This window comes from Cavia porcellus, unplaced genomic scaffold, assembly GCF_034190915.1.
Source record: "Cavia porcellus strain 051 isolate PalLab524CR breed Dunkin Hartley unplaced genomic scaffold, mCavPor4.1 scaffold_31, whole genome shotgun sequence".
NCBI lineage: Eukaryota > Metazoa > Chordata > Mammalia > Rodentia > Caviidae > Cavia > Cavia porcellus.
The window spans coordinates 27,190,708-27,214,913 of record NW_026947514.1 but is presented as its reverse complement, the minus strand read 5'-3'; the positions used below and the strand labels follow the sequence as shown (position 1 = coordinate 27,214,913).

Genomic DNA, 24,206 nt, shown 5'->3' with positions numbered 1-24,206 from the left:
GGGATAGATTTGTAAGGAAGTCATTTTATATTGTTAGTTTACAAAGTTAGGGATAAAGCTGTAAAACTATGCATATCATGACATTAAAACAAAAAATTACATGTATGTTCATGCATAGGGAAGAAGTTTGGCAGACACCAGATGAGCAAGCAGGTCTATCTAATTTTTTTATTGTTTTCACTTTGGTCTGCCTGGCCTGCAGAGGACCTCCTAGGGCACGAGTCACAAGCTGGCCTCTAGCTGTTACGGCCGGCCGTGTCTGGGGAGAAGAGCCTGCATGTCTGACAAACACACAACCCAAAGATTTGAAGAAGTGTTTGACAGCCACACTGACCAGTGCTGGTCACAAGCAGGTTATGAGAGAAAGGCTCATTCTGGTCCTGTGTGAGACAGGTCTTCATCTTGGAGTTTATGTCTTCCTGATGGGAAAAACAGGACCAAAGCCGTGTGACTCAGAACAGCCTGACTCACTTGGGCTTCAGTCTGTCGATTACCTCTTAAAGCATCTAAGACCCCACGCTTTCTCAGTGAAGTGGCTTATGGCTACCAATTATGAGCAATTGTCTCCTCTAAAGGCACCAATTCTGACAGCAATTCACTTGGGTACAATTGTGTGGTTTGGAGGAAGAACAGCACTGAGTCAAGGAATTTAAATCTGTTCCTGGCACAAGAAATGCCTTATGATAATGTCCTTTGTGCATCTTCGTCTCTGTCTAAAATTAGCACCAACTTCCTTCCCAGGCATAACAGACAGATGAAGGTTACACAGGGAGCTGCTGGCTCTCTGGGTCTGCCTCGATCAAAACAGCAGGAATGCATACGCTAGGATCTTTATGAGGCTAATTAAGTAAGCCCCACAAAGCCTGCTTCTTCCTATTCAAGGAAGGGCAAATGTTGGAAAGAGGAAAGGTGACTACAATAGGGTGACGCAAGAGTCCCAGTCAACTCACTGGTCTCCCAGCCTTGCCTTGTTGGCAGCATCCAGGAAAATACTCTTATAGCTTGGAGAGAATTAACAAGTAGGATTGCATGGATGCAAAAGTCTTCTTGAGTATACCAAATGAACCAAGTTAGATAACTGAACAGTTTCTAAAGATGCTTTTTCCCACGGTTTCTATCTCCCAAGTTGGGCGGAGGGCAGGAAAGGCACAGTTCTTGGAACTTGAATAAGGAACAGAAATTCCTAATTTAGCCTCAGAAGGGAAGTTTTTGAAAAATACTCTACCAAGAAAAACTTAAGTGAAAAATGATACCTCAAAGAAAGAAATGCCGGTACCCATAGGAATATAAGCTTCCCGGATGTGCTTCAAAACCCTTTCTCAAGGCAGTCTTCTGCATCAGTTCACAGGTTAACCAAGGCTGCCCACCACATGGTTCCGACTCTGAAGCTGTGCAGCTCTGAACGCTGTATAGGTAGAGCGTGGCCCAGCAGGACTGCCTGGTGTGGGTGGCACACAGTGGTGATGCTCATCAGTGGTGAGGCAGGGGACTGCTCACAGCCTGCACAGTCCACCCATCCCTGCAGATACTCCCTCTGAGACATGCACCTCACTGACACGAGCTATCCTGCGCGAGATTTCTTTAAATCTGTGTATTTATTTTCGCAGTGCTAGAGGGACTGAACCCAGGGCAACTGCTTACACTGAGTTATGTTCCTGTCTTTGTTATTCTTTCATTCACCAAACTGTCCCGGGTCCTATGTAATGCCTAAACACTCAGTGTTTTTATTAAAGAGCTGCAGCTCATCACCCACCCAGGGGAGGGCGGCCTCTGGGCCTAACTGCACGTGAAACGGGGACTGCAGGAGCTTCTATAAAATACTGTGCCCAAGAGAAGGAGCCCTTCAGTGCTTTTATCAGGTGCATTACATATGACGAGAGAAGAAAGCTAATTAGTGTCAAAGAAACAAACACATGACAAGAGCCTTCCAATTCATAATTTATATATAAAATCCTTCAGTTAAAGAGGTAACACAGGGGGCTGGGGATTTAGCTCAGCGGCATTAAGTACCTGCCTTGCAGGCAGGTGGTCGTGAGTTCGATCCCCTGTACAGATTTTTTTAAAAAAGTATAAATAAAATTTTTTAAAAAATTTAAAAAGAAAAAAAAAGAGGTAACACAATGTTCAATAACAGTACACTATTAAGAGGAGCAGCTGATTTCAAACTAGCGGGATTTTTTTGTTTGTTTATTTTAGACCTTCACCGGGCATTCCTTTTTTTCCCCCCTTGGGTCTTGCTATGTAGCCCAGGCCCCCCTTGACCTCACACTGATCATCTTGCCTCAGCCTCCCGAGTGCTGGGATTACAAGGGTGCTTGACCATACCCAGCCCTAGACATTCCTTGCTTTTGAAGTAAGGACAAGTGATAAGATTCAGGCAGCAAGAATGGCGAAATCTCATCTCCTCAGCCTGCTTCCTGGTGCTGCTTAGTGGTTCCAAGAATTCAGCAGGCAGAGCGTATGGATCCCTGGTTTTGATCAGGCTCCTGAACTGCACTAGAGGTGTCTGTGAGATTGAGTACTTTGTAATGAACGGGCACGAGGTGAAAAGCACCCAAGGGTTAGAAAAATCATGAGGCCTCAGATGGCCTCTGCCTTGTTTCCCCCACAACTGAGGCAGTGTTTTAGAAGGGTCTCACTACACACTTACTGAATATGAAAGCACTAATATAGTGGCAAGAAAGGAAGGTTATTTTGCTCAGATTGTCCAGAATTTTAGTTTCTTAGACTTCCTTTTTTTCTTTCCTCTGGCTTCACTTTATCAATGCTTTAGAGGGGACTCACTACATATTTACTGAATAATGAAGCATAAATAAATACAGGGGTGCCAGGAAGGCAGGTTATTTTGTTACAGATTGTCCAGAGTTTCAGTTTTTTAGACTCCTTCTTTTCCTTTCCTCTGGCTCCACCTTCGTACTATCTCACTGCTGATGAACAAGGTCAGCTGAGAAGGGGCAAGAAATACAGTGGGCTAAGCCAGGTAAGCCAGTGTCTATATCTCAGCACTCTAGGAGGCTGCAGCAGGAGGGCCACAAATTCAAGTGCAGCCTGGGCAAAATTTAGTGACACTCTGTCTAAAAAAAGTTAAAGTTAAAAATAAAAGGCTGGAGATGAAGCTTAGTGTGAAGGCCTGGTTCAATCCCCAGTACCAAGAGAAGAAAGGAAGGGGAAGGGGAAGGGGAAGGAGAAGGGGGAGGGGAAGGGGAAGGGGAAGGGGGAGAGGGAGGGGGAGGAGGAGGGGAGGGGGAGGGGGAGGGGGAGGGGAGGGGGAGGGGGAGGGGAGGGGGAGGAGGAGGGGAGGGGGAGGGGGAGGGGAAGGTGGCAGAGCACTAAACAGCAGAGTAAACTGCTTCTCTGAGAGTCACCGTCCAGACGCTGGAATGTAGCACCATGAGGAAGACCGCAAAGGAAGTGGGTGCCCTGGACCAGGGAGAATCTAAGTGTGAACTGAAGCCCACAGAGAGAGTAAAACGAAAAGCTTCAACGAAGAAGGCAGCACTGGCAGCACCTTCTCCCCCAGATAGACGAGACTCACTGCGTTCCAGAAGCTGTCGCCATCTGTGGACACACAGTCACAGTCACAATGACGGCTGGCAACCCCAGAGGCCTCTGCAGAGATGTGGCAGTGGAAGGGAGCAGCACATGTGGAGGACTGCGCTGGCTGGCACTGAGTGCAGAGGACTTAGTCCTCCCACAGGGAGAGCGAGACTAGCTGGGAGCCACTTTGGAGTCAAAGGCTAGAATCCAGAAATGCTGCCGGCTTCTCCAGCAGCTCCTAGCTGGGTGCAGACCTGTGGAAACTGCTTGGGCTGGCGCAAGCCCAATGGGTCTGGTCTCAAGGCAGACCTCTGAGGTTATTTATCCATTACTGTGCCATAAAGCAACTGCTGGCTTGCTGGGATAGAGCAGCATGATTTGGGACTCTGTAAGTTGTCTACTAGGGGCTGGGGGTTTAGCTCAGCGGCATAAGCGCCTGCTTGCAAGCAGGCAGTCCTGAGTTTGATCCCTGGTACCGATAAAAAACGAAAAAGACAAAATAAATAAATAAGTAAATAAGTTGTCTACTAGTGAACCCAGAGAAACCTGCAAGTTTTCTTTTTCTTTTTTTGTTAGTTTGTTTTTGTTTTTTTCTTTTCTTTCTCCTTGTTTTTTATGAGTGTGAAAGTGGTTCCTAACCTCTTTGTGGTTTTGTTTTGTTCTTTCTTTTATCTCCTCCATCTTTTTTCTTCCAGTCTTCTGCACCAGTTTCCCCAAGTGGGCATGATCCCCCTTTGTCCTCCAAGCTTACTTTTAAACTCTTTCTCTTCTTCCACGTCTCTACTTTCTCCTTAATCCATTTTAAAGGGTAAAATTGACACATTACAGACTGACATATTGCATATAATTATCTAGTTTATTTTACATTTTGTTATATAATCATAAATCTAGTTCATACGGTTAAAAGTTGCAAACTAAAGGTTAACTTAGTTTGTTTTCTAGGCTGTGTTTGATGCTGTTGGTACTACTACAGCCAAAAGTGACATAATTTTTCTAAACAGCTGTTAGTTCTGATAATCCATGACTGAGATTAACCAAGGGTCACAGAAAATACAGTGGCACAATGCCAAAGAACCCGGGTCTAGGCCAAACAACTTCTCATCTGCAACAAACTGAAGAGGTAAGATCTTCCAACAGACTCAAAACCCAAAAACCAGCTATACCTGGAAGATACCTCAGAGAAGTAAGCATCACCTAAGTGTCCTAAATACTACCAATAAAGCAACCCACTACAGGCAATTTACAAGCATCACCGAAGGAATTAAACTAAAAAAGAGAGAAAAATGTGAAGACACTTAAGCAAAATGCAACCTCAGGCATCCAGTTCACCAAAGGCAAATCCAGGGGCAATGAGGTGGGGTAACTGAAAGCCCCCCACCAGGTCTTTCTGAAATGGAAACAACAAAGCAGTTCAATGAGGCTCTGGAAAAAATTAAATCAGAAATCATATAGCTACAGAGATTATGAAAATACACACCACATTTAGCGATGGTAGAGAATACACAGACAAAAAATAGAGGATCTTAAACTGGGCATGGTGGCACACTCTTGTAATTCCAGCACTCAGGAGGCTGAGGCAGGAGGATTATTGCAAGTTTGAAACCAGCCTGGGTTACAGAGTGAGCCCAAGGCCAGCCTGAATCACAGCAAGACCCTGTCTCAAAAAGACAAAAAACAAAACAAAACAAAACAAGACAATCTTAAACAAATTATGGAAGTGCAGCATAGGAAAGAAATGCAATCCATAGAACAGATTCAAGCAGATATCTAGAACAAAAACTCCACTGAAAATATCTGAAGCAGATGAGATCAGTGCGAGGAGAGGATATCAGATATTAAAGACAGGCTTGCAGTTAGCGACTGGGAAAAGAAAAATTTTTCAAAAATAGCAAGGAAGCCCAGTGTAGTGGCACATGCCTGTAATCCCAGCACTCAGGAAGCTGAGGCAGGAGGATTGTTGTGAATTCGAGACCAGCCTGGGCTACAAAGTGTGCTCAAGACTATCCTGAACTGCATACAATACTCTGTCTCAAAAAACAAACAAAAAAACAAAGCAAGGGATCATGAGAAATCAATCCAGCAGCTGCTAGATGAGACAAAGAAGAATAAGATTAATTGGAGTCAGTGAACAAGCAGGAGATACCACAAATGACATTAAAAAAATGTTCACAGACACATGACAAAACTTTCTTGGTAGAGAAAAAGAATTTGATCTATAGATAAATGAGGCATATAGAACTCCAATTAGCAATGATCAAAAAATCTACAGCCAGGTACATCATAGTCAAGATTCCAGAACTTCAACACAAGAATAGAATCCTAAAAGCTGTTAAGACAAAAGAAACAAATCACCTATAAAGGAAAGCCCATCTGAATTACAGCTGACTTCTCAGCACAAACTCTCATGTCAAGCAGAGCTTGAAGTACTCAACATTCTAAGGAAACTGACTTTCTTTTTTTCTTTTTTTTTTTTTTTTTTGTCTTTTTCTTTTTTATGGATACCGGGGATCGAACTCACAACTGCCTGCTTACAAGGCAGGCACTTATGCCGCTGAGCTAAATCCCCAGCCCCTAGGAAACCAACTTTCAACCCGGATTGATGAATGCCACAAAACTATCTTTCAAAATTGATTGAGAAATAGGATACATGACAAAGAACATCTGAGAAAATTTATGACCGCCAAACCAGCACTCCAAAATGTTCTGAAGGACTTTCTAGGAAAAGATAATAAAGACTACAGCTCCATGAACCCCAACAGAAGGAATTCACCAGGGAGGCAAACAATTAGAGGGAGAGAGGAAAAGGGGAGCAAACAACAGGAAAATAACATGACAAGGATAAGTCAATACCTATCAGTTATAACCATCAATGCTAATGGTCTCAATTCACCAGTCAATAGACACAGATTGGCAGAATGGATCAAGAAGCAAGATCCAACAATATGCTACATACAAGAAACACATGTAATTCAAAAAGAAATTCATACATTGAAAGCCAAAGGATGGAAAACAATACTCCACATGACAGGAACCTGGAAAAAAGCACAGGTACCTTTCTATTTGAAGACAAAGTAGATTTCAAGCAAAGACTGATTAAGAGAAACAAGGTCACTGCATCCTTCTAAAAGGAATGATTCAAGAGGAAGAGATAACAATCATAAATATATATGCAACAAATATCAGTGTACCCAGCTATATAAAACAATTACTAATGGACATGAAAAATCAAGTAAGCCCTAATACAACTGAATTAGGAGACCTCAATACCTACTGTCACAAAAAAATCAACTAGATAAAAAAAATCAATAATGAAATACTAGAATTTAATCAAACTTTTGAACAAATGTACCTAGTAAATGTCTATAGAGTGTTCTACCCCACAACATCAAAATATACATTCTTCTTGGCTGCAGATGGGACATTTTCCAAAATAGATCATATACTGGCTCATAGAACATGCTTAAGTAAATGCAAAGGAATTCAAATTATCTGATGCATACTATCAGACTATGCAAACTATCAGACCAATAAAATTGGAAATCCATGCCAAAGGAGACCACAAGAACTGCATAAACACATAGAAATTAAATAGCAGCCTACTGAACAATCAATGGGTCACAGATGAAATTAAAGAAGAAATTAGACACCTTTTACATTTGATTGATAATGACAATACAACATACTGGAACTTGTGGGACACAATGAAAGCAGTCTTAAGAAGGAAATTTACACCAGCAAATACTCATACCAGGAAAACAGCAAGCATACATAAATAACTTACTGTTGACTCTTGAACTCTAGAAAAAGAAGAGCAGGCTAAAATAAAAGCTCGTACATGGGAGGAGATTATAAGGATTGGAGCAGAAACACACTGGAGACTAAAAAAATAATACAAAGACTCAATGAACTGAAGAGTTGATTTTTTGGAAGATTACATAAATTTTTTTTTTACTCTTGTTTTTTTTTGTCTTTTTTTTTGTTTTTATCGGTACCAGGGATCGAACTCACGACTGCCTGCTTACAAGGCAGGCACTTATGCCGCTGAGCTAAATCCCCAGCCCCGATTACATAAAATTGACAAACCCTCATCCAGTCTTATCCAAAAAAAAGGACAGAAAAGACTCAAGTCTATGCAATTAGGAATGAAAAGGGCAAAATCATGAGAGACCCTGCAGAAATCCAGATCACCTATACCTACTTTGAAAACCTGTATTCTAATAAGAAGGAAAATAAAGAAGAAATGGACAGATTACTAGATACATATGAATTACCAAAGCCTAACCAAGAAGATATAAAAATCCTAAATAATTCAGTATCAATAAAGGAAATTGAAGATATAATTAAAAATCTATCAACAAAGAAAAGCTCAGGCCCGGAAGGAATCACTGCTGAATTCCACAAGAAATTTAGTAAAGACCCAACACAACTACCTATCAAACTCTTTAATGAAACTGAAAGGGAAGCAATACTTCCAAATTCATTCCTGGAAGCAAGCATTACTCTGATACCAAAACCAAAGAAGGACCCAGCTAAGAAAGAGAACTACAGGCCAATCTCCCTAATGAACAGTGATGCAAAAATCCTCAGTAAAATACTGGCAAACAGACTGCAGCAAATCATCAAAGAGTATATACCATGATCAAGTAGGATTCATCCCAGGGATGCAGGCATGGTTCGACATACATAAATCCATAAATGTAATACACCATATCAACAGAGCCAAGGACAAAAGTTATATGATCATCTCAATAGATGCAGAAAAAGCTTTTGACAAAGTCCAGCACTCAATTCATGATAAAAACCCTACAAAAAACTGGAATAGATGGTCTTCATCTCAATCTGATAAAAGCCATTTACGACAAACCAACAGCTAACGTCATACTAAATGGACAAAAACTGAAAGCTTTCATTCTAAAATCAGGAACAAGACAAGGATGTCCACTGTCACCACCCTTACTCAACATAGTCCTGGAAACTCTAGCTGCAGCCAATTAGACAAGAGAAAGAAATAAAAGGAATAAAGAAAGGAAAGGAAGAAGGTAAACTATTGTTATTTACAGATGACATGATACTCTACTTAGAAGACCTCAAAAGCTCTACCAAAAGACTTGTAGTCTTAATAAGCAAATTCAGTAACATAGATGGTTACAAAGTCAACATTCAAAAATCAATAGCCTCCCTGTATACAAATAATAAACTCACTGAGAGAGAAATCAGGAAAACAATACCTTTTACAATACCATCCAAAAAATGAAATACCTAGGAATCAATCATACCTGCTGTATGATCTTAAACAAGACACTTAATATTCTGCTTAGTTTCCCCTTTGTAAAATGGGAAGAATAATAATACCTTTTCCTAATTGCTGTCAGGAAATTGAAGTGCAGTGCTGGAGATGTAGGTCAATGTTAGACTGCCTTACCTAGTGTCTTCAAGACCCTAGGTTCCATCCAATACTGAAGAAGAAAAAAAAATCAAGTAAGATAAGGCATACCTAAAAAATATTTTATAAAGCTTAGAGTTTCTGGGTATGGTGGTGCCCATCTGTAATCTCATCACTGTAGGAGGCTGAGGCAGGTGGATAGCAAGTCTGAGGCCAGTGGTGGCAATTTATCAAAACCCTCTCTAAAAATATTTTAAAAACAGGGGCATGTAGCTCAGTGTAAAGGCCTTGGTTTAATACCCAGTACTGAGAGGGAAAAAAAGAAAAGTTTAAAATATCATATATAAACCCATAATGGTGTCAATAATTACTATTATGTAACAGAACAGTAAATGTTAACTGTAAATGTACTTTGTACTTACACCTGTAAGAATAAAAGAAAGCTCTAACTGTCAATAAAAGTAATCTATTGGATATTTTTGGCCAAAAGGTTGTTTTATGCTGATGCACGCTACTGAATTTATAAATTATTAAAATACGGTAATTATCTTACATTATTTGAGTCAGGCTAGGCAGGAACACTGGGTACATAATTTAGGGAGAACTCTTTCTAATGCTCTGCTGCTCTCAAAAAAATGCAGTAGTCTGAAATTACAAATAGCAAAAATTTTTTGAATCCCACCCCATCATTCTAAATAAGAGGTATGGTAACACTTTTTGAAAACCTGCAAATTGGTATGGGCTAAAAGACTTTTCAAATTCCTGGGACACGTTTCTTCCATGTGGCCCCTCAGAGTAAGAGAGAGTCCCAAGGTCAAGGCTTCCCCAGGACCTCTGACAGCCTTGCAGAGCCCTTGAAAACACCCTCCAGTCTACAGTCACAGCTCCTAGTGTATGAAGATCCTCTCAGATGGATTTAGGAGGATGAAGCCATGTTAGCAGTGCCCATTCTTCAGGATTCCCATTACATAATTCTATAAGGATCCCTGAAAAAAGTGAAGGCGTCCCTGCACCTGCCGGAGGCCTATGCTCATGAAGGCAATGCTTTCATTACTTAGACTCAGTCCAGGGCTGCTGGCAAACAGACTTGCTTCCATGAGTACACATCTGTTTCCTATATTGAAAAATGAGGGAAATTACTTCATTTAAAGGCCTATTTGAGTAGGTTGATCAAGAATCACTGAAATGGAAATTCTCATTGCAACACCTTACTAACTGTACAATATATATTGTAACAAACACTACCAGCTGTTCCCCCCTCTTTGCTTAGTCAGTTGGATCCTTTTTTTTTTTTTTACTGGTACCGAGGATGGAACTCATGACCACGTGCTTGCAAGGCAGGCGCTTATGCCACTGAGCTCAATTCCCAGCCCCAGTTGGACCCTATTAACCACAAATTAAGTCATCTGAAACGGTAAGATACAGATTAAGAATGGCATAGAAACATCAGTCTTGGGCCCACGTCAAATTATAAGGCTATTATGTAGATACACTGTAATAAAATCAAGACACAATTTGAAAGGGGCCAAAAGAATTCTATTTCCAAAAAGAAATAACAGTAAAACATCATATCTGATTAGGCTGAAAGAATAAATACTGTCATTTTAATATGACAAATGCTTTCACATAAAGAAACACTTCAGAAAGTATAAAACAAATCATTTTTAAAAAAGAAGCTCATTGTATGTTTACTGGTTTGGGATATTCAGGATATGAACATTAGCCTCTTAAATTTTTTTTTGTCTTTTTCCTTTTTATCGGTACCAGGGATTGAACTCACGACTGCCTGCTTGCAGGGCAGGCGCTTATTCCGCTGAGCTAAATCTCCAGCCCCGCCTCTTAAATTTTTAAAAACAAAAAAACTAATAACAACAAAAATAAACAGGAACTGGACATTTCCCCTTTTTTATCTTTGCCTGTGTTTCACTTTATCAAAAGTTTTCAATCCCTAAAATAATTTACTTAAAGCTCGGACAGAAGACCTTAGGAATGTACAGAGGCAGCAGAGGGAAGGAAAGGACAGCCAGGTGGAGACACACCGAGGGCCGCCAAGGGAGCGCAGTAGTTCTTGGGATTCAGCATCAGGTCACTTACAGAATCACAAACTCACAAGCTGGAAAAATTACAATCTTCAACTATCAATCAGACAGTTAATCATTAAATGTTATCACTAAATAAGGTATAAAAGGCAGATATTTTATAGTAATCTCCTGTAGCCATGGCTGCAAATGAACGAACCGGCTTCAGCCTTCAATTCCACGTGGCTGCTCAGGGAGAGGGACCGTCTCCTTCAGAAGGACTGACATTAGGACACTGCTCCAGGCAGGGCTGACTCAGCCAGGGTAATGTGGCTACTGCTGCTCATGCTCTGCTCAGTGGTACACAGTCAGCATCCTCTAATCCCTTTGGTTCTGATCCCTGTAGATCAGTAAGTCTGTTTTCATGGAGGCTCACAAGGAGCCACAGATTGCTGCAGGCTCCATTTCGTATCACAGCCTTCTGCTTTTCCAAAGAGACGCCAAGCCTGGGCCATCTTGCGAAGTTTAGCAAGGTTAGGTTTAATCTATGGGAAGAAAAAAAGAGTAACTCCAATTAGCAGCACAGAAAGCCAGGCAGCACAAAGTATTCCCAAAGCATGACTCTTCAAATCTGTTTGGACTTCTAATTTCTGTAGTAATAGATTATGGAGTTACTTAGGATTAGTAGGACTATATGCTGCAAACCCAGAATCTCATCTCTTCACCAGTGAACACAGAATTCTTATTTTATTTTATTGTCATGTGAAACGTTTTTAATAGTATAAAATCAACTGAGTCAGGAGATAGTACCTTCAAACTCTGTGCAAGAAAATCCATTATAGCCTTTAGCAGGAAAGGAAAAAAAGATTTTGAAAGTTGGCAATATGGACACTAGCATTATGTGTTCATGATCTGTTTCTTTTTCTTTATTATTTTTACCGGTACCAGGGATCAAACTCACGACCACAGGCTTGCAAGGCAGGTGCTTATGCCACTGAGCTAAGTCCCCAGCCCCTCTTTTTCTTTTTTTTAATGTTCTGTTTCGTTTAAGATCATGATAAGGTAGAAAATGGTCTTCAATTACTCTGTCTTTTTTCTACTACCCAAACCGCGGTTCATGGGTGGCTGAGGGACGGGAGCCACAGCAGAACAGAGCTCTCCTGCTGAGCTTGGTTTCCGGTCTGACGATTCTCCACCCACAACTCACGCGCTCTCTGGAGGTGACTGGATACACCCCCAGGCCAGTGTTTCTAGCACATGCTGTCAGGAACCTGGATGATGGCAGGCCGTATTTCATCAACACTGAACTTGCTGTGCTTCTACCAGCTTCGCCCGCCTCCAGGAAGCTTCCCCTTCCTCTCCAGGAAGAATTTCTGTATCTTAACAAACCTAGAGCCAGGGGCCAGGGATTTAGTTCAGAAGCATAAGTGCCTGCCTAGCAAGTGCGAGGTCGTGAGTTCCATCTCCAGGACCAACAAAACAAAACCTAGAGCCAGCGGACAACAGATGCGCAGCATACATCAGTCGACACCTGTATTAATATTAAAAACCTAAGGCCATCATGTGGATAATCTGACAGTTTAGTCTAAGCTCCATTTTGAATGTGAGCTGGAAGACAAAATCAAAAGGCTTTAAATGAATTTCCAATGCATGTTTTCCAACACTTTCATATTTTGGGAAGGATTAAAAGAGATTACATCAGGATGGCAGAAGAGAAACCAGGTTTCTTCCTGCTCCTATCAGTCAACAATGTACCTGTTTCTCATGCTCCAAGTGGTCTAGGTCAGCTAACGGCAGCATAGATGGTCTCCCATGAGCACACTGGAAAGGCAGCTGGCACCAGGACAGAGCTTCAATAAGGCGATAGCTCTCCTCGGGGCTCAGGTGATCATTAAACTTAATGGCCCCTATGCACAAGAGAAACTAGGTTATGGCGCACATGGTGAGAAACCAACACTGATCCTGGGTAAGACCAAATATCTGCAGAAAGTAACATATTTCTCAGCTTCTTTAATGTGGCTATGAGACCGCTTTAAATTGGCACTTATAGCCCAAGATAAAAAAGTAAGGCTTTAGCACCAATGTTTTGTCTCCTACTCTTCTTTTTCAGTTGTCTCTTTAGTCCCTGTAAAAGGCATTGCTTATCTTGTTAGAATCTTGCTTTCAGGGTTTTTGTCAAAGAGGCAAAAGCAGTATGCATATTTATTGACTTACAAGTCTCTGAAATTGAAGTTATCATTTGTCTATGGATTGTCCCATAGCAACCTCTGATTTTTCCCTTACAATTCCCAATTTACTTGCAATTTGTTTTGTTTTTTGTTTTGTGTTTTTCCCTTTTTGAGACAGGGGGTTACTATGCAATTCATTCTGGCCTTAGGCTCACTCTGTAGCCCTGGCTGGTCTCAAACTTGTAACGATCCTTCCTGCGTCAGCCTCCCAAGTGCTGGGATTACAGGTGTGTGCCACCACACCAAGCTGTACTCTTTTTTTTTTTTCTAATTTCCATAATAATCTTCCTAATTTAAACTCTTATTTTGTTAAAATGTGCTTTTATTCCTACATTAATTCACTCAGTCAACAAATATTTCTTAACATAAACTGTATTTTGAGCTTTGCCAAGCAGTAAATGAGACAGATGCTTTACTCTCATAAAACTATGGACTAATAGGTAAGACAGACATTAAACAAATAATTATACAATAATATAAATTACAATTACTGTAAAACATAGAATATGAATATATAATAGGAAAACCAGAGCCAGTTTAGGTCAGGAAAGGCTTTCTTAACAAAATAATTTTTTTTAAAAAAAGACATGACTGATTAAAGAAAGAGCAAAAAGGCATCTCAGGCAGAGGAAGTCCAGTGCAAAGGCTCCAAGACTCACGCAATCTTGGCATATGGGAAAGACAACAGCAAAGAGGCAAGTTAGCCTGGTGGAGAGTGCTAGGAGGTGAACCTAACGAGGCAGGCAAGGGCCCCATCTGAAGACCTTTGCAGGCAATGGTAAAGCATGACATTTTACACTAAGAACACAGCTCCTCATGCCATATTTTAGTTGAAAGAATGACATGCTTAGAGGGATTCCTCAAGATGACGCCTTTGGGGGCCTGGGAGTTTGATTCAGCAGCGTAAGCACCTGCTTGGCAAATGTGAAGTTGTGAGTTCAATCTGCGGTACCAAAAGAAAAAAAAAAGATGATTCCCTTGGGTGCTAAAAGATGAATGGCTTTGAAATGGAGCCACAATAGGTGTGAGGAACAAAATAAGAGGATTCAGTGTCCCAAGGACAAGGAAGTAGCAGTGGAGGCAGATGGAACAGAGAGATTTAGGATACAGTTTAAAGATAGCAATGATGAAATTTGTAGTTACGTGGAGTAAAGAGAGGACAAAGGGGCAAGAGACTTGTTAGTGTCTGTAGGAAATGGACTACTGATGGACCATGGTTACCAAGCTGTGGGAGACAAGAGGTGAAGAGAGAAGACCGAAGGAGATGGGTGAAATGGGGGGCTATCAGTGGACTGGAGACCCACGTCATGAGTGACAGTTGCAGGGGATTCCATAGCTGTCAGAGTCCAAAAGTAAGTTCCTCCAATACCACTTCCTATAATTTATCATATTCTTCTAAGAACCCCCAATGACTGACTGTCTTCTGTATCAGATCTAAAGGCTTTGGTGTCATTTTCTGGGCTTCTGTTTTTTCTTATCAGCTTAATTTGCTGCTACTCTTTGCTGCTCCTCATGTTGGGGACTCATTTTTGCCTCTGTGTCTGCACAAGCTGCTCCTCGCCCCATGGTGAACTCCCTCTTCCATGTCTGAACACATCATCCCTGGCCCAGTCTGCACCTGGCTACAAGGACACTTCTGGGTGTCTCTCTGCTCATGTACATCATTCTGCACCCTAATGAGTGCACTGTACTTTGTGAAAGTTACTTTTTAGGCTTTATGAGTATTCAGTTTCTTGATCTAAATCATACTTTTCAAGGGGTGAGCAGAATAAGCCTTTTGCTTCTTTCATAATCACTGTAGCGCAGCCAGCACTCAGCACACAGAGGACTCAACAGCTGGCCACGGAGGCTCTTACCGTGGCAGGCCTGGGAGGCCAGCACCTTCTGGACTGTCAGCGGCAATGTCCCTTGGATGCCTCCTGTGGTCTGGAGCAGCTATGTTAACAAGAGAAGGGACAGGACAATGAAGCCCTCTGTATATGGTGCCTCTGTATGAAGCCCTAAGAGAAAAGCTTACCTCTACTTGTTCCCGAATAAATTCCTACAAGGCAAAAAGGAAAACAGGAGATATTAGTCTACTATTATGTTTTATTGCCTTTTGATACTTAACAAAATACCCTAATTTTCTTCTCTAAGATTTGCCTCCTGGGAGTCCTAGCAGTACAGCACTCAGATACAAATTTGTTGAAGCCTGTTTATATTTATAGTCTTAGCCAGAACAAGGGTAATATTACAGACAAGATGAGAATAAATACACAAAAATCATCAACACAACTGTGCAGTCACTTAAATATTATAAACATTAAATGAAAAGTTACTTTCCACGGGCTTTTTTGGGACAAACTCCTTTTAGGTCAAAAAGCTTAATTTATGAAGCATTTTGTTGGGAAGTTTCTTCTCCCTTTTATCTCTGTCCATGAGTTGACCTTTTCAATAGCTATATCCTAGTAGATATTACTGACAAAAGAACTTTAAAGAAATTTAAAGCCAGTACTATTTAGTACTATCAATATTTAACCTCTGGAGGTACAACGTGTATTTTGAGATCCAGCACATTTAATTAACTCTTTATAAGTCACAACAGGGTGATTTTCTCCCACCACCTCCCTCCGTGTTTTCTTACTGATTTCCTTTCTCCCCTCCCTCCCTTCCCCTCTTCCCTCCTCTCCCTGCCCTTTTCCCTTCTTCCTTCCCTTCATTTTCCTGCTGTAGTACTTGGAACTAAACCCAGAGACTTCACTCAAAATAATTTTTTATTTTGAGAAAGGGTTTTGCTAAATCATTAAATTTCCCAGATTTGAACTTGCAATCTTCCTGCCTCGGCCTCCCAGGTTGCTGAGATTATGGGGAGGTACTACAATGCCCAGTGGGGGTGATTTTCTTTTTAAATCTTGGAAAATCCTTCTTTCTATATACTCTACATGCCTGTCAATGAGTGTAATTATTAAAAGCTGGGTACCAGATATTATTTTGTATCTGTTTCAAAAGCCACATATTTTTCCAAATCAACCTAAACAGAACGAATATCCAATCCACTAATAAAACAATGTGGACAGAAATCAAACCTAACTTCTTTGCTATTGTGGAACTGTGAAACATCAATTTGTAAGCCTAGTGAGAGGAAGCGAAAGGTCTCAGTCTCAGTCCACTTTTTATTTTAGGGCTTCAGGTAATGCTATATAAACTAAACAAGGTTAAAAGGGCCCATTCATTAGGCTGTGGTATAGAACATCATAGAATTATGTATTAATGATCTTTGCACTGCTAGCATTCAAGTAGCCTTCTCTTCAAAATACCAAACTGTTCCAAGTTCTTTCAAAATCAACAAAATCTCTTTTGATCAGCCCAACTTAATGTGATCAAGATTTTCTGAAACTGCAAGCTTTGTTTCAAATTGAGGTAAACTCCTTAATGGTAGTCTTTGAAGTAACTTCGGAAAAGTTTTTATTGTAATTTTCTGGTTAAACTTTTAGGGATTAAATTACAATAAAAGATTCTAACAGATCCTATCTTGGGGGTTAAGACAACTTGGAGCACAAGTCTTTGAAGAAATGAGCTCTGTAGGGAGAAAAGAGCTCTGCCGATAGTGAAGCAAGGTTGTCGGATCAAAGAGCGAGTTTGGAAAGGATAAAACGGAGGTACTCTACAAGCTGGCATTGCCAGCGTTCTCTCCCTCTTGCATTTCTTCTCGTTCTTTGCCTCAAACACGCTCAAGTCTTTTCCAGCTTAAAACAAACCAAGTTCCTTCTTCAGCCTTTCTGTCCTGCCCACACTCTGGATCGTGCGCAACCCTTCTGTTGGACGCAGCAGCCAGTGTGGCTCCGCGCACTCCTGACCCACTGCCCACTTCTGGTGACTCCGTGCCCGGGACATGCTCCCGCAAGGCAAGCCAAGCCCAGCTTCTCGGTTCGGGCTTTGCTTTATGGCCGCGGTGGCCGTTCTCTTCTTGCTTACAACTGCCCGCAGTCTTGGCAATATTCCCTTTTCCTGGATTTCCTCCTTCTTCACATATTTTCCATCATCCTTACAGTTTCTTTCTTTCAGCAGTTACTTTCCAGACTTTTGCCAAAACACATGCACCTTGAGTGCTGGGGTGCTGCAGCCTGGAGTCTTTTGCCTTCTCCAGGACCAGCTTCCTTCCTCCAGCTTTCTGCCTTTATAAAATGGTAAGTGCTACCAACTGTTGAATAGGCTCACACAGCTCAGATTTCTCTGCCAGGTGCTAGGTCCACAGGACTGCCTGGCCCCTGGACATGGCCATCTGAAGGGACACTCTCTGTGTCTACGATGAGATTGTAATGTACCTCCTTGCTAGAAGCGCTCCTCCTCCATCTTTCTTCTCTGCAAACAGCACCATCATTTCATGAGCAGGAACCCTCAGAAGCACTGTTATAGGCCCTTTCTCCTTTATTCCTTTTTTTTTTTTTTTTTTTTCTTTATTCCTTTTATATTCTGCAGCTCAGCAAGTCTTCTTGATTCTACTTCCAGTATGACCCTCCTCGCATTGCCAACACTAGTGACTCAATCAAATCCTCAGCTTCTCACAGCTGAACCAGTGCAAAAGCCTCTGCAGAGCTCACCTTGTCTCAAATCTTTCTATCCCATGACTTAGCTACAGTCTGTCTGTTAATTTTCCATTTGGATATTACTAAAGTATTTCAGATTTCTAGACAAACAGTACACTGACTTGATGCACATTTGCTTGTGCTCCAAATAAGAGAGTCAGACAGAAAGAATTAGAAATTAAGAAAAAAGAACTGGCAGATTTACAAAAGAACCAAATAAAACTTTGGTAAATAAAAAATATACTCATTGAAATAAAAACTCAGTGTGTAAGTTAAAGATATCATTAAAAAGCAGATGAGAAGGAAGGGGACATAAAAAGAATCAAGATGTGTTATGCACATGCACCAACTCCCCATGATGAATGTAATCACTATGTACTGCAAACATGTACCAATAAAACTAAAAACTAAAAACATAAAAAGCAGACGAAGCCAGACTTCAGTTTACTGGAACAGAAAGGAAGGAAATTTCCCGGAATGTACCACAGAGGGTATAAGAGTCACAGAGAATAGAAACACCAGGTACTGTGGGCAGCTTTTGGGGTGGACTCCAGGAGAAGAGGGAACGAGGAAGAAGCAAGGCTGAGTGATGACGACGACGCCTTTGAACCGAGCAGCACAGTGAACCCCATGAGGAAAATGATAATAAATCCATGGAACCTCAGGACACTAAGGACAAAAACAATCTTAAAAGCAACCAGAAAGGAAATTAGATTACTTACAGAGTAGTGACAGACCAGCAATGGACTTCAGTGGCAGACATAGAAACTCAAAAGTAATGGACTGCATTGAAAATGATCGGAGATAACTAGCAATGTGGAGATTTTTTTTTAAATGTTTACTTTTTAATGGTAATTTTCACCTTTTTTTTGGACACAGGATCTCCCTATGTGGTTCAGGCTGGCCTTGAATTCACATGTGACCCTGGCTGGCCTCAGACCCCTGTGCTGGGATTACAGGTGTGCACCACCCCACCCAGCCTAGAATTCTGCTTTAACTGATAGTCATTGAAGTGTGAAGGCAGAATAAGATTTTGGCAAAGACAGTTTATTGTTTATGGACTCTTAGTAAAAAAGAGCTTTAAAAAATTTACTTCAGTAAAAAGAAAACAACACAGAAGGAATAAGTAGGATACAAGAGGCAACAATGAACAGACTCCAGTAACTATTTTGATCAATTAAACGTTGACTCTAAAATTAATGATTACTGAGGCACTAAAACCAAGGTGAAATTAAATACTGAATAACAACATGGAAGACTAATGGGGAGTGATACGAAGTAAAGGTTTTTGAACAGTTTAGAAACAGAATAGAGAGTCAACTTGCCTCTAAACTTTCCTAAGCATGCATGATAAAATTCAAGGCTAAACTGAGCATGAGGGCTGAGGTAGGAGGATTGCTGCAGTTGGAGGCCAGCCTAAACTGCATAGCGAGACCCTGTCTCAAAAAGACATATAAAAAAGCCGGGCATGGTGGCTCACACCTGTAATCCCAGCACTCGGGAGGTTGAGGCAGGAAGATCGTTGGGAGTTCGAGACCAGCCTGTGCTACAAAGTGAGCTCAAGGCCAGCCTGAACTGCATAGCGAGACCCTGTCTTAAAAAGACAAAAGAAAAAAAAAAAAGACATATATACATACATACACACAAACATACATAACTCAAGGCTACTACCTAAAACAACACAAATGGAGTATACCATTTCTAAATAAGTAGAGGAAATAAAAAGAGAAATAAAAGTGTAATAGAAAAGAAGACTAGAAGAAGGCAACAAACACAAAATACATTATATTTTAAAAACTGAAATAGCTAGATATGGTTGTACATGCTTGCAATCCCAGCACTTGGGAGGCTGAGGCAGGAAGAATGCCTCAAGTTTAAAGCGAGCCTTGGGCACAGAGTTCAACACCAGCCTGAACTACATAGCAAGACTCTCTCTCAAAAAAACAAAAAAGAAGAAGAAGAAAAATAATGTAGAGTAAAAGTTTAGTAATGATACTAACACCTTCAATGCCACATCCCAGCAGTTTTCCAAATCTCTGCCAAAACACGTAAGTAATCATACTAAAATTCTCTTTTTAAAATTGTTTCCAGTATTGGGGATTGAACCCAGGCCTTCCTGCATGCTAGACAAATGGTTTATTACTAAGCTACACCCCTAACCCTTTTTATTTTCTATTTTATTTTATTTTTTTGGTACTGGGTATCAAACTCATGACCTTGTGCTTGCCAGGCAGGTGCTGTGCTGCTGAGCTATAACCCAGGCCCCCCTAAACCATTTTTAAAAAGATTTTAAATATTTATTTTTTTGAGTCAGAGTCTTGTTTATATAGATCAAACTGGCCTTAAACTCTTGATGATCCTCTTGCCTCAGCTTCCTAAGTGTATGCCACCATGCCCAGCTAAATTTTTATTTAACTCACTTATTTTTATAGTACTAGAAATTGAACTCAGGGCGTCTGCACTGAGCTAGATCCAAGCCCTTTTTAAATTTTTTTTTTTTTTTTTTTTTTTGGTCTTTTTCCTTTTTATCAGTACTGGGGATCGAACTCATAATTGCCTGCTTGCAAGGCAGACGCTTATGCTGCTGAGCTAAATCCCCAGCCCCACCCTTTTTAATTTTTAAAAAAAATTTTTTACTTTGAGACAAGGACTTGCTAAATTGCTTAGTTGCCTAGGCTGGCTGAAACTTGCAGTGGTCCTCCTTCAGACTCCAAAATGCTGGCATCACACTGGCTACAACATGTATCTTAACCGGCGCCATATCTGTTGATAGCTTCCATGGATAAGCACTGTTTCAAGTCTCTGGTATGGGCTCCTCTGTCTAGAATGCCTTTCTTCCCTCTTCTACAGTTGGGCAGATTCCTATCTTTCTGTTATGGCTTGTGTCTGGATGTCCCCTCAAAGGCTCATGAGCTCACAGGTTGGCTTTGGGAGGTGGCTGGATCTAGGGTATGTGATGCTGAGATTAAGGGTGTGTGGCACTAAATTACTCCACTGATAGGTCTGGCACAGTTCTGAGTACAGATAACTGGAAAGCCCATGTGGGTATGGGTGGCAGCACCCAAATGGCTAGCAGCCTGGATGAGATGAAAGGGGAAGATGGAAGGGAAGCTGCTGCAGCTTGCTGCCTTTTGCCTGCCATTCTAAGAATTCTCTTCTCCATGATACCCCTCTGCCTTGGAGCCAGCTGACTGTGGACTGAAACTTCTACAAACTGAGCCAAAATAAACCTTTCCTCCTTTAACTTGTGTTAGGCATTGTATCTCAGTGATAAAAAAAGTAACTTTCTATGACTTTTCTTAAGAAAACAGCCTTTCTGTAGCAGGTTCTTTGACCTTCCTGGGCACAATTCATTCTGTTTCCAAAATACTTTTTGAATAGGACTCTACTAGTTACATTTCACTGTGCTATAAATATCTGAATGTCTTTCCTCCTCAGCTAGAGCTAACTCATCTTCAGATTTCTAGAAACTCACAAACTGTAGGAAAATAACATAAATGCTGAATAAAGATGAATGAAGAGAATCTCCAGTCAAAATGTGAGCTTACTGCTACTCAGCAATCTCCGGACACAAGAAGCTACGACTTACCTCCACAATACTCTTGGTAACAGTGGATCTTCCTCTTCGAAGTTCATTGGCTTCTCTTTCTACGAAACAGAGTGGTACTTTTCCCACAAGGACCAGAGAATCACTAGTATGTGGAAAAGTAAATTCAAGGCCCAGATCTTCCAGATTTTTGTGGTAACACCTGAGGAGATAACCTCAAATGTAAAAATATTACTTCACCTACATTTCACTACTAGTTCCAAATGCTTGATAGAAGCTCAAAATCTGGCACAAACTTTCAAAGCTGTATTGCTTTTCTTACATTTATATGCATGTGTTTGAGATTTTGTTATCAAATTTCTTTTTTCAATTACATTAGTTCCCCCTATACGTGGCTTCACTATCCAAGATTTCAAATATCTGTAGTCAACCATGATCTATGGGTAATAAATTCCAAAAATAAATAATTCATTAGCAGAAGTTTGTTTAGGTACTGGGGACCTAGGTGACTGTGCATGCTAAGCACTCATTCTGGCCCCCAGCCACAAATTTTAAACTGCACACCACACTTAGGAGCATGATAAAATCTCATGCCGTCCTGCTGAATCATCCCCTTGTGCGGTGTCTCCAGCTGTCCTCACCGCATACCTGTTAGTCACTTAGCTATCAGATCAGATGGCTTAGTATAGTATGCTAGTGTTCATGTAACCCTTATTTTGCCTAATAATGGTCCCAAAGCACAAAAACAGTGATGCAAAAGAGGCAGGAGAGCATAAAACATGAAAGGACTGACTGACACTACATGGCAATGCTGACAGCATACAGAAAAATCAAGGGGTGTGGAAGGCTCAGTGCACCTTAATTTTCAGGTACCTACTTGAGCGTCCCAGGACACAGTCTCTGTGGAGAGAAGGGTGCACTATTATATACCAAACTTCTTTCTTTCTTCTCCAATTTTCCCTTAAGAGAATCAATTTCTTTCTAAATCTTGTGCCTAAATCTTACTTTTCACTGAAGAAATGCTAACTTCTTGCTGCTGGAACTCGAAGGAGTTTAGCAAAAAGAAAAGTTCTGAGAAATGTTTTGAATCAGCATTAAAGCAAGGAGGTAATTAACAGGCCCAGGAACTGAGAAGTCCTGATTAACAGGGATGTAAATAAATGAATCTGCCTTTCATATAAATTATGCCTCAGAAAAAAAGATGTGTTGGCAGTAGAGTACTCCCACACCTGAAATAAACTGATATATTTTTTTCATTTTCATAATTTGCACTGTCCAGAAGTGGGGAAATGTCCTGTCTTGTGATCCACTCTACAGTCTACCCCTACCTCCTTCATGTTCCAGTTTTACTTCCTTCCTAATAAGATTATTGTAATGAAAACTCTAGAGTGAACCAGGACAAAGCAGAATGAAAGCAATTACTGCACGGACTGCCTTCAGAAACAGCACAGCATAAACATTTGACTGTTCCAAGAAATGGGAAGGGTGTTCTAAGCCAACTGCTGGAAAAAATTATCAGGGAAACCCTATCCTGCACTCAACAGCTGTGATATAGTGGAAAGAACGGCATTTGAATTCAAAGAACTGACTCTAACTGCCTGCTCCACCATTTAAAAACTGTTATGACCTTGAACACGCCAGTAGCCTCTCCTTGTCTCAGTTTCCTCCTCTTCTGAACAACAGCACAACAGTTGTGCTTATACCTCACAGACTATTGTGAGAATTTACACTATCAGCATCACCTCTCCAGCATGTACTGACCCTAGGAGTCTTCTTTGTTCCTTGGTCACTGTTATCTCTAGTGGAGGAATTATAGTGGAGGATAGTAATTTTTTCCGACCACAGCCTTGGGGTTGTTGCTTCTCATACGAGTCTATTGAAAGAAAGATGAATAGGTTAAGAATAAAAAGAAAAGTCTTCTATATTCAAGTAACAATGAACCATTGTAAAGCACGGCCATGATACAAGTATTCTGGTGCTTAGTAATGTATTCAATGTTTAGTACTAGACTTTGGATTTCCTTTATTAAAGTGAATCTAGGGCTGGGATATAGCTCAGTGGCACAAGTGTCTGCCTGGCAAGCGCAAGGTCCTCAGTTTGATTCTCAATACTGAAAACAAAAGTGGAAATATCAAGCCAGTGTATTCATTTCAGCAGAATTTTAAGTAACAAACATAAGGTTCAAGACTCATATTCAAATAAGGCAATGTTCCTATAGTAAATACCTGTGATTAACAACAGAGGAACGTAATTTGGATTACTGGGGAAATGTGAGTTTATCACATGACCCTATGGCTTCACAAGATCAGGAATGCTCCTCCTTCAGAAGGGGCTCTCCAACTCTGAAGACAGTTTACTGTGCTATTCTCAAAGGGTGCAGGGCCTATAGCAAGTAAGCTTTCTTACACTGTTTTTGTTATCTTTCCCAATGCTTAGCCCTTGATTTTATAAGGAAAATGAAAATGGTAGCAATATCATTGTCATTCTAGCCCATGAAATATCTCCTTAGATCCTCACCTAACTCTTTGACATTAAGGTTTTTCATACTTGACCATGGAATTAAAAGATTTTCCTTGGGGCTGGGGATTTAGCTCAGCAGGCATAAGTGCCTGCCTTGCAAGCGCACAGTCCTGAGTTCAAACCCTGGTACCGACAAAAAAAAAAAAAAAAAAAAAGATTTTCCTAGTATTTCACCACCTGATGAACACATTACCTAATGATGACAAAGATGTATAACAGAAACTAAACAGCATGTATTGACTTTGGGAAGATACACAAAAATTATTAGTATTGGTTGCCTGTGGGAAAAGAAACTACATGGGATGTTAGACAGGGGTATAAAGGAGGATTTATTATATTTTCTTTTATAACTTCTAGAATTGGATCTATTTGATCATACTATTTCTTTAAAGGTAAACTAGATTTTGA

At 40.7% G+C, this 24,206-nt stretch overlaps 1 protein-coding gene across 2 annotated transcripts in view; it reads right to left on the bottom strand.

Annotated features, from left to right (window-relative positions):
- Positions 1 to 4,374: 4,374 nt before the first annotated feature.
- Mlh3 (mutL homolog 3) overlaps positions 4,375 to 24,206 on the bottom strand; it is a 41,317-nt gene continuing 21,485 nt past the window's right edge. For both annotated transcript variants that reach the window (XM_003472423.5, XM_003472425.5), the window contains 6 exons: positions 23,040 to 23,151; positions 21,321 to 21,480; positions 15,184 to 15,207; positions 15,023 to 15,101; positions 12,694 to 12,845; positions 4,375 to 11,483 (listed from right to left, as the gene is read on the bottom strand). In XM_003472423.5, coding sequence (XP_003472471.1) covers positions 11,361 to 11,483; positions 12,694 to 12,845; positions 15,023 to 15,101; positions 15,184 to 15,207; positions 21,321 to 21,480; positions 23,040 to 23,151 — 650 coding nt within the window. In that variant the 3' untranslated portion in view covers positions 4,375 to 11,360. The remainder of the gene's footprint in view (positions 11,484 to 12,693; positions 12,846 to 15,022; positions 15,102 to 15,183; positions 15,208 to 21,320; positions 21,481 to 23,039; positions 23,152 to 24,206) is intronic.